This window comes from Macaca fascicularis, chromosome 7 (genome assembly GCF_037993035.2).
Source record: "Macaca fascicularis isolate 582-1 chromosome 7, T2T-MFA8v1.1".
Lineage (NCBI taxonomy): Eukaryota > Metazoa > Chordata > Mammalia > Primates > Cercopithecidae > Macaca > Macaca fascicularis.
This window is the reverse complement of record NC_088381.1, coordinates 160,821,066-160,837,546: the sequence shown is the minus strand read 5'-3', so window position 1 is coordinate 160,837,546 and position 16,481 is coordinate 160,821,066. Positions and strand designations below refer to the sequence as shown.

Below are 16,481 nucleotides of genomic sequence, written 5' to 3'. Positions count from 1 at the left end.
CTTGAATTTCTTATGAGTGGAATCACACAGTATGAATCCTTTTGCATATGGCTTAAAAAAAAAAAAATTCATCTGAGTTGTGTTAGTTTGCCGAATGGTTTGCAATTTGTTTATCCATTAGGGGCTGATAGACATTTGGGTTGTTTCCAATTTGGGCTATTTATGAACAAGCATGTTATAAATATTCATGTACAAGTCTTCTTGTGGTCATACGTCTTCATTTACACTGGGTAAGTACCTGAGGTCACAGGTTAGATGTATGTTAGCCTTATCAGAAATAGCCAGTTTTCCAAAGTGGTTGTGCTGCTGTGCACTTCTACCAGCAGTGGGTGAGAGTTCCAGCTGCACCACATCCTCACCAACACGTGCTACTGCCAATCTTTTCCATTTCAGCCATTCTAGTGGGTGTGTGGTAGTATACCTTAGTGATGACTCTGAGCACCTATTCACATGCTTATTTCATCATTCATATACAGGCACACCTCAGAGATAATATGGGTTTGGTCCACTGGAATAAAGTGAATATTGCAATAAAGTCAGTCACATGAATTTTTTGGTTTCTCAGTGCATATAAAAGTTATATTTAGGCCAGGTGTGGTGACTCATGTGTGTAATTCCAGCACTTTGGGAGGTCAAGGTAGGACTGCTTGAGTCCAGGAATTCAAAACCAGCTTGGGCAACATATTAAGACCCCACCTCTACAAAAATTTTACAAATTAGCCGAGTGTGGTGGCGCATGCCTATAGTCCCAGCTCCTCGGGGGGCTGAGGTGGGAGGACCACTAGAGCCTGGGAGGTCGAGGCTGCAGTGAGCTGCCATCGCACCACTGCACTCCAGCCCAGGTGACAGAGCAGTATCCTGTCTCCAAAAAACAACAACAAAAAAAAGCTGTATTTACAATATACTCTAGTGTATTAAGACTGCAGTAGCATTATGTCTAAAATAACAATGTGCATATTTTAAATCAGGGATGTCCAATCTTTTGGCTTTCCTGGGCCACAGTGGAAGAATTATCTTGGGCCACACATAAAATACACTAACACTAATGATAGCTGATGAGCTAAAAAAAAAAAAAAATCACAAAAAAATCTCATAATGATTTAAGTTTACGAATTTGTGTTGGGCTGACTATGGGTCGGACAAGTTTGCTTTTTTTTTTTTTGAGACGGAGTTTCACTCTGCCGCCCAGGCTGGAGTGCGATGGTATGATCTTGGCTCACTGAAACCTCTGCCTCTTGGGTTCAAGCGATTCTCCTGCCTCAGCCTCCTGAGTAGCTGGGATTACAGGTGCCTGCCACCATGCCTGGCTAATTTTGTATTTTTAGTAGAGACGGGGTTTCACCATGCTGGTCAGGCTGGTCTTGAACTCCTGACCTCAGATGATCCACCCGCCTCAGCCTCCCAAAGTGCTGGGATTACAGGTGTGAACCACCACGCCCGGACCAAGCTTGCTTTAAATAAACACGCTAACCATCATTTGAGCCTTCAGTGAGTCCTAATCTTTTTGTTGATGGAGAGTCTTGCCTTGATGTTGATGGCTGCTGACTGATCAGAATGGTGGCTGCTGAAGGCTGGGGTGGATGTGGTAATTTCTTAAAATAAGATAACAACAAAGTTTGTCACATTGATGGATTCTTCCTTTCATGAAAGATTTCCCAGTAGCACGTAATGATGCTTGATAGCATTTTACTCACAGTAGAACTTCTTTCAAAACTGGAGTCAATCCTTTCAAACCCTGCCACTGCTTCATCAACTAAGTTAATGTAGTATTCTAAATTCTTTGCTGTCATTTCAACAATGTTCACAGGATCTTCACCAAAAGTGTATTCCATCTTAAGAAACCACTTTATTAGCTCATCAGTAAGAAGCAACTCGTCATCTGTTCAAATTGTATAATGAGATTGCAGCGATTTAGCCACATCTTCAGTCTCCATTTCTAATTCTAGTTCTCTGGCTATTTCTACCACATGTGCAGTTACTTCCTTCAATGAAGTCTTGAACTCCTCAAAGCCATCCTTGAGGGTTGGAATCAGTTTCTTCCACACTCCTGTTAATGTTGATATTTTGGCCTCCTCCCATGAATCACAAATGTTCTTAATGGCATCTAGTGTAGTGAATCCTTTCCAGAAGGTTCTCAATTGACTGTGCCTCAAGATCCAATTGAGGAATCTATGGCAGTAATAGCCTTATAAAAAGTATGTCATAAGCGATAAGACTCACCAGGCACGGTGGCTCACTCCTGTAATCTAGGCACTCTGGGAGGCTGAGTGGGGAGGATTACTTGAGCCTAGGAGTTTGAGACCAGCCTGGGGAACATAGTGAGACCTAATTTCTACAAACAATAAACAAAATTAGCCAGGCGTGGTAGCTTACACTTGTAATCCCAGCCACTCAGGAAACTGAGGTTGAAGGATCATGTGAGCCCAGGAGGTGGAGGTTACAGTGAGCCAAAATCACATCACTGCATTCCAGCCTGGGTGACAGAGTGGGACCTTGTCTCAAATTAACTGGTCAGGTGCAGTGGCTCATGCCTGTAATCCCAGAACTTTGGGAGGATGAGGCAGGTGGATTGCTTGAGGCCAGGAGTTCGAGACCAACCTGGCCAAACCCCATCTCTACCAAAAATACAAAAATTAGCCCGCTGTGGTGGCACACACCAGTAATCCCAGTTACTTGGGAGACTCAGGCACAAGCACTGCTTAAACCCAAGAGGCAGAGGTTGCAGTGAGCTGAGATCAGGCCACTGTACTCCAGTCTGGGCAACAGAATCAGGCTCTGTCTCGAGAAATAAAAATAAGAAAGTTAATTAATTTAATTAAATAATGAGACCTGAAAGTCAAAATTATACCTTGGGCTGCCAAATGGATACTGTATTAGCAGGTATGAAAACAACACTAATCTCCTTGTACTCTATTAGAGTTCTTGGGTGACCAGGAGTGTTGTCAATAAGCAGTAATATTTTAAAAGGAATCTTTCATTCTGAGCAGTAGGTCTCTAACAGTGAGCTTAAAATACTCAATAAACCATGCTGTGAACAGATGTGCTGTCACCCAGGCTTTGTTGTTCCCTGTACAGAGCACAGGCAGCACAGATTGAGCATCATTCTTAAGAGTCTTAGGATTTGCAGAATTGTAAATGAGCACTGGCTTTAACTCAAAGTCACCAGCAGCAGGAGCCCCTAACAAGACAGTCAGCCTGTCCTCTGAAGCTTTGAATCCAGGCATTGATTTCTCCTCTCCAGCTATGAAAGTCTTAGATAGCATTTTCTTCCAATAGAAGGCTGTTTCATCTACACTGAAAATCTATTGTTTAGTGCAGCCATTTTCATCAATGATCTTAGCTAGATCTCCCAGATAACTTCTTTATTGTACATTCAGAATAAATCTTAACTCACTCCAATATGTGATTTTTTTTTTTTTTTGGCAATGTATTAAGATGCTGATCTCTTTTCAAATGTATAAGTTAACTTAATTCTATGGGAGAAAGGTTTTCCTCTCTTCTAATTTGATGAAAAACCTTTAAGATAAATCTTTCTATGGTTCTTTCTTTCCCAGATAACCAATTTCTCCATTAGCACTTGCTGCTTCACTTTGCATTTTTACATTTAGGAGATGGCTTCTTTCCTTATGCCTTATAAACCAAATCTCTGCTAGCTTCAAACTTCTCTTCTGCAGCTTCCTCACCTCTCTTAGCCTTCATAGAATTGAAGAAAGTTAGGGCCTTGCTCTGGATTAGGCTTTGGCTTAAAGGAACATTGTGGCTGGTTTGATCTATCCAGGCCACTCAAACTTTCTCCTTGTCAGCAATAAGGCTGTTTGGCTTTCTTATCATTCGTGTGTTCACTAGAGCAGCACTTTTAATTTCCTTCAAGAACTTTTCCTTTGCATTTAAAACTTGGCTAACTTGTGCAATAGGCCTAGTCTTTGGCCTGTCTTGCCTTTTGACATACCTTCCTCACTAAGCTTAATCACTTCCAGCTTTTCACTTAATGTGAGAAACATGTGACTCTTCCTTTCACTTGAACACCTAGAGGCCATTGTAGATTTATTAATTGGCCTAATTTCAATATTGCTGTGTCTCAAAGACTAGAAAGGCCTGAGGACAGGGAAAGAGATGTGGGAATGGCCAGTTGATGGAGCTGTCAGAACACACACATTTATGGATTAAGTTCATTGTCTTATGTGGGTGCAATTTGTAGTGCCCCAAATACAATTATAATAGTTACATGAAAGGTCACTGATCACAGATCACCACAACAGATATAATAAAAAAATCAGAAATATTGTGACAATTACCAAAATGTGACACAGACATGAAGTGATCATATGCTGTTGGAAAAATGGTGTGGATAGACTTGCTTGATGCAGGGTTGCCATAAACTTTCAATTTGGTAAAAATGCAGTATTTGCAAACTGCAATAAAGAGAAATGCAATAAAACAAAGTGTGCTTTTTTCTTCTTTTTGGAAGGGTCTATTCAAGTCTTTTACCTATTTAAAAGAAATTGCTGTGTACCTTATTATTAAGAGTGCTTATCCTGGTTATAAATCCTTTATCAGATATATGTATATGTATAGAGAGAGTAAATATTATCTCCCAGTCTGTGGCTTACCTGTTTTCATTTTTATAATGATGTCTTTTGAAGAGAAGAAAATTTTAATTTTTATGAATAGCAATTTATCATTTTCTTCTACAATTAGTGCTTTTTGTATCTTCTCTAAGAAATCTGTCAGCCTGAAAATTGCACGATTCTCCTATACTTTCTCCTAGACGCTTTATAGCTTAGAGCTTAGCATCATCTCAAATTAATTTTTGGTAACTTTACAAGTCTAATTAGGGGATAAAAATAAAGGTTCATGTTTTTCTCTGTATGTTTTCATCTACTCCCATGCAATATTTTCTTTTTTTTGAGATAGAGTCTGGCTCTGTCACCTAGACTGGAGTGTAGTGGCACAATCTTGGCTTACTGCAAACTCTGCCTTCTGGGTTCAAGTGATTCTCCTGTCTCAGCCTCCCAAGTAGCTGGGATTACAGGTCCGCACCACATGCCCAGTTAATTTTTTTGTATTTTCAGTAGAGACAGGGTTTTGCTATGTTGGCCTGGCTGGTCTTGAACTCCTGGCCTCAAGTGTTCTGCCCACCTTGGCCTCCCAAAGTGCTGGGATTACAGGCGCGAAAAATGAAAAAATATTCAAACTGGCAACCTATTTTTTTTTTCAACTTACATGCAGAAAGCCCAAAAGTAATATGATAAGCATAATTCTTTATTGTGCATTCAGAATAAATCTTAACTCACTCCAATGTGTGATTTTTTTTTTTTGACAATGTATTAAGATGCTGATCTCTTTTCAAATTGTACAAGTTAACTTAATTCTATGGGAGAAAGGTTTTTCTCTCTTCTAATTTGATGAAAAACCTTTAAGAGAAATCTTCCTATGGTTCGTTCTTTCTTTTTAAGAAACAAAGTCTCTCTCTGCTGCCCATGCTAGAGTACAGTGGGGTGATCACAGCTCACTGCAGCCTTGAACTCCTGGGCTCATGTGACCCTCATGTCTTAGCCTCCCAAGTAGCTGGGACTTACAGGTACATGCCACCATGTACCTAATTAAAAATATTTTTTAGAGATGAGGGTCTCACTATGTTGCCCAGGCTGATCTTGAACTCCTGACCTCAAGTGATCTCCCTGCCTCAGCCTCCCAAGTAGTTAGGACTACAGGCATAAGCCACGCTATGGTTAATTTTTTTTTTTTTTTTTGAGACAGGGTCTCGCTCTGTCACTCAAGGTGGAGTGTAGTGGTGCACTGAGAGCTCACTGCAGCCTTGACATCCCAGGCTCAAGTGATCCTCTCATATCAGCCTCTGAGTAGCTGGGACTACAGGTGTGTGCCACCACACCTACTTTTTTTTATTTTTTGTAGCGACAAGGTCTCACTATATTGCTCAAACTGCTGAGCTTAAGCAGTCCTCCTGACTTGGTCTCCCAAAGTGCTGGGATTTCAAGCATGAACTACCTCACCTGGCCTAATTCTTGATTAACAAAAATGGTGCAATACTTCAGATACAGTAGGTACTCAATAAATATTTAGCAAATATAGAAATGTTTAAGGATTAAACCAGTTGGTAGTTTTTGCTCCTTCTTTTCTTTGACTTTCTGCTAGCACATCATGTTACCATTTATAAGTATTTCACAAAATAGGCAAGGGAAGAAGGGAATGCTCAAATCAGTGAGCTGTTCTCAACTCTTATAAAAAATAAGTCCTGGCTAACACGGTGAAACCCTGTCTCTACTAAAAATACAAAAAATTAGCCGGGCGTGGTGGCAGCGCCTGTAGTCCCAGCTACTCGGGAGGCTGAGACAGGAGAATGGTGTGAACCCGGGAGGCGGAGCTTGCAGTGAGCCGAGATCGCGCCACTGTGCTCCAGCCTGGGCGACACAGTCAGACTCCATCTCAAAAAAAAAAAAGAAAAAGAAAAATTAAGACAAAATATTTCAAAACATTTCAAATTATGGACTACTATCAAGTCTGGAAACTTAAAACACCAAAATTATTTGACTTTTCATAGTTCAAACTAAGCCATTAACTAAAAAATAAAGAATAAATCTTTATGTAAATTATTCAAATTATTATTAAGTCCATTAAATCAATCATCTAAACCTAAAGAAGGAAAGGACAACTACAATTACAGGGAACATGAATGCATGAGTCTATCAACTAATGATAAAGGCTTTGGTAAGTCTGGGTGGTAGGCACATGAGTGTCATTATTTTCTGTATGTTTTACATTTTCAGGGTTAAAAAAAGATCTTGGTGACTTTATGGAACACTGATTGACCATTAACAGAAATAAATAAATGATTTATCATTACATTTTTCTTAGGAAAATGAAATCACAATTATGAAACTGGCAATCAGTGTAACCACACTGAAGTCCAAAGGTCTGAAATTCCGGGGTAATTCTCATCTACTTGGTGACTCTGGCTACAACATACTTCCATAAGAAGCAAATCATAGAACAGAGCAAATGTAGACTCAAATGGCATTAGATGAAATTTTTATACCAGGTTGAAAAGAACTTACGCCACCACTGTTACAACAGAACTCAGGTGAAAACATGGGGAAAGGTTTTACTGTGTCTTTTTGTAAAAAATATAGTTTTTCCAGTGGCAACTTTTCACAAGTTGTGAATAGTGATTCATACCTGATTCCTGAGTTTTTGAATTTCTTCTTCTCGATCTTTAATTCTGCTTTGTAATGTGTTCTTGGTTCGATAAAGATCTTCTTCTATATAGTGGAACTCCTACAAAGTGAGGCACAAACAAAACAGAAGCAAAATAAGTGTACCCTATTCCATCCTCAGTACCTAAATCAGTGCCTGGCACATGGTAGACAATCGGTATGTGCTGAGCATATAACTCAGTATATAACTGAGTGTGTAACTGAGTGTATTATACAATGAGTATGTAACTGAGTGAATAACAGACTTGGATGGGTCTGATGAAAAGTTAGCACTTCAGTATGTATTGTAAACAAAGGCTTGTAATAAATAATTATTAACAGTGTAAATAATCAGAAAACAAAAAAAATGTTTATCTTGTAGTAATGAGGAAGAATGGATAATCTCTTCAAGAATCTCAGGTATATAGTATTAATATGACAGTCACAAACTGGAAAAATATTCATAAAATGTATGATAAAGATCAACATACTGTTCATAAAATTGATTAAAAACACAAACCAGAAACATTTTAAAAATAGGGAAAGTGGCCGGGCGCGGTGGCTCACGCCTGTAATCCCAGCACTTTGGGAGGCCGAGGCGGGCGGATCACAAGGTCAGGAGATCGAGACCACGGTGAAACCCCGTCTCTACTAAAAATACAAAAAATTAGCCGGGCGCGGTTGTGGGCGCCTGTAGTCCCAGCTACTCGGGAGGCTGAGGCAGGAGAATGGCATGAACCCGGGAGGCGGAGCTTGCAGTGAGCTGAGATCCGGCCACTGCACTCCAGCCTGGGCGACAGAGCGAGACTCCGTCTCAAAAAAAAAAAAAAAAATAGGGAAAGTATGTGATACAAAGAAAAACAATAATTCAGTAAGGTGGCAGAATATAAAATAATATATAAAAATCAATAGTTTTATATAAAGCAGTTAGAAGATATGAGAAAAAGTCCCCAATAAATAATAGTAACAAAAATAAATTTAACAACAGATGTGTAAAACACATATAAAGAATACTTTAAAACATTTTTAAAGGGTACAAAAAATACCAGAACATATAAAAAGTCGTACCATATTCTTAGGAACACAACATCATAAAGATGTCAATTCTCCTCTAATTAATTCATAAGTTTGACATCATCTCTACAAAAACAAAAGCTGTTATTATTATTATTTTTTTAACTACGTAAAGTTATTCCAGAATTCACATGGAAAACTGTAAGAAGGAAAAGCCAGGTTGGGCATGGGAGCTCACACCTGTAATTCTAGCACTTGGGGAAGCTGAAGTGGGTGAATTGCTTGAGCCCAGGAGTTCAAGACCAGCCTGAGCAACATAGTGAGACCTCATCTCTACAGAGTATAAAAAAATTAGCTGGGCTTGGTGGTGCGTGCCTGTAATCCCAGCTACTCAGGAGGTTGAAGTGGGAGGATTACCTGAGCCTGAGGAGGTTGAGGCTGCAGTGAGCTGTGACTGCACCACTGCACTCCAGCCTGGGTGACAGAGTGAGATCCTGGCTTTAAAAAAAAAAAAAAAGGAAAAAGAAAAGCCAGAATCTCTGAAAAGGAGAACAGGTCATAAAGACATTAAAACATATAAAATCTCAAAAATTAAAAGCAATGTGGTACTGATGCATAAACAGACAAACTGACTAATGGGAGAGAATAAAAGTCCAGAAGCAGATCTAGATACCTTGAGAATTTTAGGACATGATAAAGGTGACATCTCAAATCAATAAATATTTTAAAAAATGATACTAGGAAAACAGCCATATGGAAGAAAATTAGGTTGGATCTGTAGCTAACCTCACACATCAGAGTAAATTCCTAATAAATCAAAGATTTATATGCAAAAATGAAACCAAAAAAGTACTAGAAGAAAACTACAGGGGCAAATTTCTTCATAATTTCAGAAAGAGGAACACTGTGACTGAAAATCCAGAAGCCTTGGTAGAAAAGAATGATAAAGTTGACTACACAAAAATCAACTTCTGGCCAGGTGTGGTGGCTCACACCTGTAATCCCAGCACTTTGGGAGGCTGAGGCAGGTGGATCACTTGAGGTCAGGAGTTCAAGACCAGCCCTTGGCCAACATGGTGAAACCCCGTCTCTACTAAAAATACAAAAATTAGCCAGGCATAGTGGTGAACGTCTGTAATCCCTGCTACTCAGGAGGCTGAGGCAGGAGAATTGCTTGAACTCAGGAGGCGCAGGTTGCAGTGAGCTGAGATCGCGCCAGTGCACTCCGGCCTGGGTGACAGAGCGACACTCTGTCTCAAAAAAAAAAAAAAAAAATCAACTTATGCATGACAACAACACAAAATAAAAACCCTATGCAAACTAAAACACAAATGACAAGCTGGGAAAAATGATTTGCAATTCATATTACAGACAGAAGGATCATCCCCAAAAAGGCTAATACCTCTAAACTTATTAACAACTGCACTAATGCACTGTTTGTTTGTAGAATGGATCACTCAGAGTCAGCTCAGAATCTAACAGTAAAGTGCATGCCAATCCAAAAATGTGTCCAAATCACTGAAATACAATGTAGAACAGAGAAGAAGGAGTAACTGGAGTTACTAAGTACTTTCAAAAGCTTTATGCTTAACCGCTTAACCGTGAAGACAGTGAAGAGTAAAGCAGCAGTTCGGGAGCTGTCTGAACAAGTAAAGGTGATATGGCAGCACACTGCCAGAGACTCCATTAAACATTTAGCTCAAGTTGTTCATCTCACAAATGGAAAAAAATCAAGAGAGGTGAGAAAAGAGATTATGAGAAAGGTAACTAGGGTAGGAGAATCACACTTTACAAGGTTTGTCTGCTTTCTTTTAAGTTCTAGGCAAGTATGAAACTTAAGGTTGATATTACTTAAATTAATAAGAAGCACTAAAGGACTCTTCAATTGCAAGATTAAACACTTTCCATCTGGAACATCTGATTACTAAATAAATAGCCCATAGCTACATTAAGCTCCATTTTCTTCCACTTAACTCCCTCATTTTAAAAAGGCACTGGGAAGAGGTACAGTAAAAACCATCTACCACAATAAAATGAAAATTATCTCATTAAGCATCAAGAACATTAAATTGTTGCCTTTTAATATATAATAGTCCCTTGAATAAATTAAAATGCAATTTCTGAAAGGACAGCTGATGTTATAACTAAATTATCTAAAACTACCTATGACATACCCTGCAGGTTGTTACTTGGTGAGTTTTTCACTGAGTACTCAGGAAACAAATCTGAAGTACAACTTTCATAATAAAAAACATTTCTCTGAGAAGAGAACCAGTTTCAGAAGTAATAAATCCTAATGAAAAATGTCTTTAAAGAATTTAAATACAGAAAGATGGAAACATTAACAGTAAAGCACTGAGAATTATAAGAATAGTTTTCTTGTCTGTAAAATAAAGAGAAGAGTAGTGATTTACTTGTGAGTAGGAAATAAGATAATATGTACTAAATGCCTATAACAATGTTGTCACTTACTAAATTAGTGATGCTATTAACATTAGATATAGAACTTTATTCTGAAAATGTGGCTATGTTAAACTGTGTTAATATTGAAACTATTATATGAGTACATTAAAGTAAAATAATTTGGCTTGGGAGCATACAACTGCTACCTGAACAGTGAAATATAATTTTAAACATGATTTGTTAGAAGAGTCTGTATAAGACTTTTTTCTCAAGCAGAAAGAACAGTTAATATGGTACTAACATTGTATCTGTATTTTTATTAAATAATATTTACTATTGTTCCTAGAAAGCACAAATGCAATAAACTATGAAAACCAACTGATGAATATAATATGTTTTGAAGTTTTCTATACTAGGAGATATAACAAAATACAGACAGGGTAACAGAAAGCATTCTGGGCTCAGAAACAGGAAACCTTGGTTCTATTCCATCTTTAATTAGTTGTACCAGGCAAGTGCCATCACCATTCTGTGCCTCCATTTCTCATCTGTTAAGAAACAAAAATCAAGGAGGATGGTGTAGGGAAAAGAAAGAGAGATCAGACTGTTACTGTGTCTATGTAGAAAAGGAAGACATAAGAAACTCCATTTTGACCTGTACCCTGAACAATTGCTTTGCCCTGAGATGCAGCTAATCTGTAATTCTGCCCCAACCTTGAGCTCACAAAAACATGTGTTGTATGGAATCAAGGTTTAAGGGATCTAGGGCTGTGCAGGATGTGCCTTGTTAACAAAATGTTTATAGGCAGTATGCTTGGTAAAAGTCATCGCCATTCTCCATTCTTGATAAATCAGGGGCACGATGCACTGCGGAAAGCCACAGGGACCTCTGCCCTGGAAAGGTGGGTATTGCCCAAGGTTTCTCCCCATGTGATAGCCTGAGATATGGCCTTGTGGGATGGGAAAGACCTGAGCGTTCCCCAGACCGACACCCGTGAAAGGTCTGTGCTGAGGATGATTGGTAAAAGAGGAAAGCCTCTTGCAGTTGAGATAAAGAGGAAGGCCTCTTTCTCCTGCCTGCCCCTGGGAACTGAATGTCTCGGTATAAAACCCAATTGTACATCTGTTCTATTCTGAGATAGGAGAAAAACCGCCCTGTGGCAGGAGGTGAGACATGTTGGCAGCAATGCTGCTCTGTTAGTCATTACTCCACTGATGTTTGGGTGAGAGAAGCATCAATCTGGCCTACATGCACATCCAGGCATAGTACCCTCCCTTGAACTTATTTGTGACACAGATTCCTTTTTTCACATGTTTTCTTGCTGACCTTCTCCCCACTATCACCCTGCTCTCCTACTGCATTCCTCTTGCTGCAATAGTGAAAATGGTAATCAATAAATACTGAGGGAACTCAGAGACTGGTGCCAGTGCAGGTCCTCTGCATGCTGAGCACTGGTCTCCTGGGCCCACTGTTCTTTCTCTATACTTTGTCTCTGTGTCTTATTTCTTTTCTCAGTCTCTTGTCCCACCTGACGAGATATACCCACAGGTGTGGAGGGGCAGGCCACCCCTTCAGATGGGATGGGAAGGCAGGAAGAACTTGTGGGGTAACCCTGAGCCCATACTCTAAAAATTTCAGTAAGCTGCTTTCCTGGGAGGTCTCCTCATATGACTGCTAGAGGACAGAGTCTCAGTAGTCATCAATCTCAAATCCTGACCTGCTTCAGTCGCTCCAGTTCTGTCTCTAGTTCTTGTTTAGATGCTTTCTGCCCAGCTATTTGGTCGTGCAGATCCTGTAACTGTTCTCTTGCTGATTCTGCTTCATTAACTTGCTGTGCCTCCATATCCTAAAGAGAAAAAGCTTACATGTAAAAGCAATAAATAACATTCAGTTCAACATTTATTGAGCAATTGTTTTTTTTTTTTTTAAGAATCGGAGTCTCATGGTCACCCAGGCTGGAGTGCAGTGGCACAATCATAGTTCATGGCAGCCTCAAACTCCTGGGCTCAAAGAGATCCTCCCACATCAGCCTCCTGAGTAGCGGGACTATAGGCACATGCCACCAGGCCTGGCTTAATTTTTTTTTTTTTTTTTTTTTAGAGATGGGGTATCTCTTTATTGTGCGGGCTGGTTGCAAACTCCTGGCCTCAAACAATCCTCCCACAGCACTGGGATTACAGGTGTGAGCCACACAACGTGACTACCATGCAATTACTATGTGCTAGGCTCAGGAGGCACTGAGGAATAAAGGTGAGTGAGACATGGTTTCAGCCTATAGGCAGCATATAACCTGACACCTTCATTGTCTACTATGGCTAACGGCTAGCAGAATGCATGGGGCGCTGCAGCTGTTGCAGCACATAAGCCATGTGGTTTCATGAGTATCAGCAGAGGCTCACTGGGAGGCTTATACCTTTACTCAAAAGCTAACGGTTTCAAAAAAAAATCAGAAACATAATACCACAAAGGACTTCACTGCATTAGTCCACTGAAATTGCAGGTTGTAATTAGTTTTGGCGTGCATCTGTGCCCCAGTGATCAACATATGATAAGAATATAACTTGTCTCGCATATCACCAGAAGTTGGCATATAATTTTCTTCTTCTAGCTTTATTTCTTTATTACTATTACTGGTTTTCACATGTTCCCGTGTTTCTTACTCTCATTTCTTTGAACTCACCTTCTGGATTTCCTGTCAAATCTCCTAGTAGCAAAAACATGGCTCTAGGTTTCTATATTTTCCCCAAATGGGTTAAGCATGAGTCCATTCATATGGCACAACAGGAGATGAAAATCAGCATCTTATTTTTGCTTTTTTATCTTTTGGTACATTCTTTTTCATATTCATCACCATAAACCTTGGAACTTCACATGCTGTTTGAAAGAACTAACAAGACGCCCAGATAATCACAGTGCAATCCTCTGAATTCACACAACTTTGCAGATTTAGAGGAAAAAGCAATAATGACAACGATTTTTCCCTACCTTTGAGTTTTCAGGGTTAGCAGAAGGCAGATTAATCTTTGTCATCAATTTGACTACATCGGGCAAACTCTTGAGAGGCAGGCACTATGCACAGTGGCCAAAAACACATCCTGGAGTTAGACTAGGTTCTAATCATGGCCCTGCCACTTGACTAGTCTTGCAGCAAGTTACTTTCCTTCTCCACGCCTAAATTTCTTCAACTATAAAATGAGAATATCATTATCTCCCTCAAAAGGTTATGGTAAGGAATAAATGTAAGGATATATGTTAAGAGTTCTGTGCAGTATCTAGAACATATGTGCTCACTAAGCAGCAGCTATTGTAATTATTTGCAATTCTCCCATTTTGTTAGACCTAATAGTTATTATACACTGCACAAATTTTGAGAAGGGTAAGAAAATGGGTCAATGCCATTAATGATGCTGAGATACTAAATAAAACAAATATTTTTCATAATCTCACCAAAAAGAGGTGAACAGAGTAAGTTTAGCATCTACCCAATTTCTAAGTTTGTAGGACCGAATTCTTTGGAATTCAAATTCACAGATTTAAAAAAAAATCCTACTTTAATAACAATAAACCCAGAAATAATAGCAGCTATTATTTAACTGAGGGTCTATTACATGTCAGAAACAATGCTAGGCTCTTTATATATAATCCCTTATTGTCAAGAGAACCTTTGGTTTACTGCATTCTGTAGATGAGAAAATTAAAGCTCCGCAAGATGAAGTGCCTTGTGCAAGCAGCATCTGTTAAGTACCAAAGACGGACTCTATCCAGGTCTGTCTGCTATTCAAGTCTATGCTCTAGAGAAGGCATCCTATTCTCACAACTTTCATGCTTTCTTTTGTAGTTCACAAGTCTCACAATGTGCAGAGGTAATGCATGGATGAACAGTCTTTACAAGAAGTTCCTTTCTTTTCAGAAAAGGAAGCTCGTTATGCTACACTTTATCTTCTCTCACCTTCAGAGACTCCTTCCTACAATATTGATGTCAAACACCCCCAAGTTTAAGCAAAATAAATGGCCCAACTTTACTTTTAGATTAAATACAGTAATTATACATAAACTATAAATTATAAGAGTAAGGATAAAACTGTAATTAGAAGACAATCCCTGAGCCCATACTAATATCAGAAAACATCTCAGCTTCACATACAAGCTCAAATCTGATTTGCTTTTCATCACTAGAATGTAAGCTCTATAATTACGAAGATTCTGTTCTAACTCCAAACCTAGGCACACGGCAGGCACTTGGTAACTATTTGTTGAATGAATGAATCTATTTTTTATCCCCATAACTTTATGGTCAACTTATGGACTAGAAACCTGGTCGGGCACGGTGGCTCACGTCTCTAATCTCAGCACTTTGGGAGGCCGAGGTGGGCGGATCACTTGAGGTCAGGAGTTAAAGACCAGGTTGCCAACATGTAGATACCCCATCTCTACTAAGAATACAAAAATTAGCCGGGTATGGTGGCACATGCCTGTAATCCCAGCTACTCAGGAGGCTGAGGCAGGAGAATCCCTGGAACCTGGGAGTTAGAATAGAGGTTGCAGTGAGCTGAGATCATGCCACTGCACTCCAGCCTGGGCAACAGAGCAAGATTCCATCTCAAGAAAGAAAGAAGAAAAGACAAGAAAGACAGACAGACAGAGAGACAGACAGACAGAAATAACGAAAGAAAAGAGAAAGAAAGAAAGAGACCTACTGCTTTACCCCAGCATGGGCTGCAACAGCCCTGCAATCCCAGCACTCTGGGAGGCTGAGGAGGGAGGATCACTTGAGGCCAGGAGTTTGGGACCAGCTTGTACAACATAGGGATACCCTGTCTCTACAAAATACAAAAATTAGCTGGGCGTGATGGCGTGTGCCTGTAGTTCCAGCTACTCGGGAGCCTGAGGCGAGAAGACTGCTTGAGCCCACGAGTTTGAGGCTGCAGTGAGATACAATCACACCACTCCAGGGTGGGAGACAGAGCATCCTAGCTAACACGGTGAAACCCCATCTCTACTAAAAATACAAAAAATTAGCCGGGTGTGGTGGCAGGCATCTGTAGTCCCAGCTACTCGGGAGGCTGAGGCAGAAGAATGGCGTGAACCTGGGAGGCGGAGCTTGCAGTGAGCCGAGATTGTGCCCCTGCACTCCAGCCTGGGTGACAGAGTGAGATTCCCTCTCAAAAACAAACAAACAAAAAACAAAGAAACCTATGGCTTTAGTAATGCTGCTTCCCCAGAATACAGAATCTATCATGTCTCAAACTGTTAACACCTGAGGGTATATGGTGTCTGCTAAGCTGAACCACCATGAATCTTACCTGTAATTCGGATCTGAGCTGATGTATCTGACCCATCAGCTTCTGTATTTCCTCCCTCTGCATCTCTTTCTCATGCCGAAGTTCTTCCAGCTCCATGCTATTGGCAGTGCTGCTATCTAGGCCTTCAAAACCAGAGCCTTCCTTCAAGCTGTTAATCAATTTTTCCTTAGACTGTTATAAAAAAAGAAATACATTTAAGCAAAGCAGAGATTAGTCTGTATATTGAATATCATCTACTATACAGAAAATAACTCACTAAAAAAAATTCCATTATCTCCATCAAAGAAAGTCCACAGATTTTCTTAAATCCCTAAGGATAAAAAACACAACAGAGCCTTGCTGTATGATGTCCTTGGACTTTAGCCTCACAATCATGGTAAAGTTGAAAACTTGTTACGAATATGTTATGAATAAGATTTTTTTTTCCAGCTGGGTGTGGTGGCTCATGCCTGTAATCCCAGCACTTTGGGAGGCTGAGGCGGGCGGATCACAAGGTCAGGAGGTCGAGACCATCCTGGCTAATACAGTGAAATCCCCTCTACTAAA

At 39.8% G+C, this 16,481-nt stretch overlaps 1 protein-coding gene across 6 annotated transcripts in view; it reads right to left on the bottom strand.

Annotated features, from left to right (window-relative positions):
• Nucleotides 1-16,481, bottom strand: part of GOLGA5 (golgin A5) — a 46,319-nt gene that overhangs the window by 8,219 nt on the left and 21,619 nt on the right. For 2 of the 6 annotated variants that reach the window (XM_045396892.2, XM_045396893.2), the window contains exons 7-10: nucleotides 15,936-16,106; nucleotides 13,618-13,701; nucleotides 12,350-12,478; nucleotides 7,198-7,296 (exon numbers count right to left, since the gene is read on the bottom strand). In XM_045396892.2, coding sequence (XP_045252827.1) covers nucleotides 7,198-7,296; nucleotides 12,350-12,478; nucleotides 13,618-13,701; nucleotides 15,936-16,106 — 483 coding nt within the window. Of the gene's footprint in view, nucleotides 1-238; nucleotides 509-7,197; nucleotides 7,297-12,349; nucleotides 12,479-13,617; nucleotides 13,702-15,935; nucleotides 16,107-16,481 lie in introns of those variants that run through there. The other 4 variants (XM_005562056.4, XM_073998130.1, XM_045396894.3 and 1 more) reach the window with 3 other exon arrangements.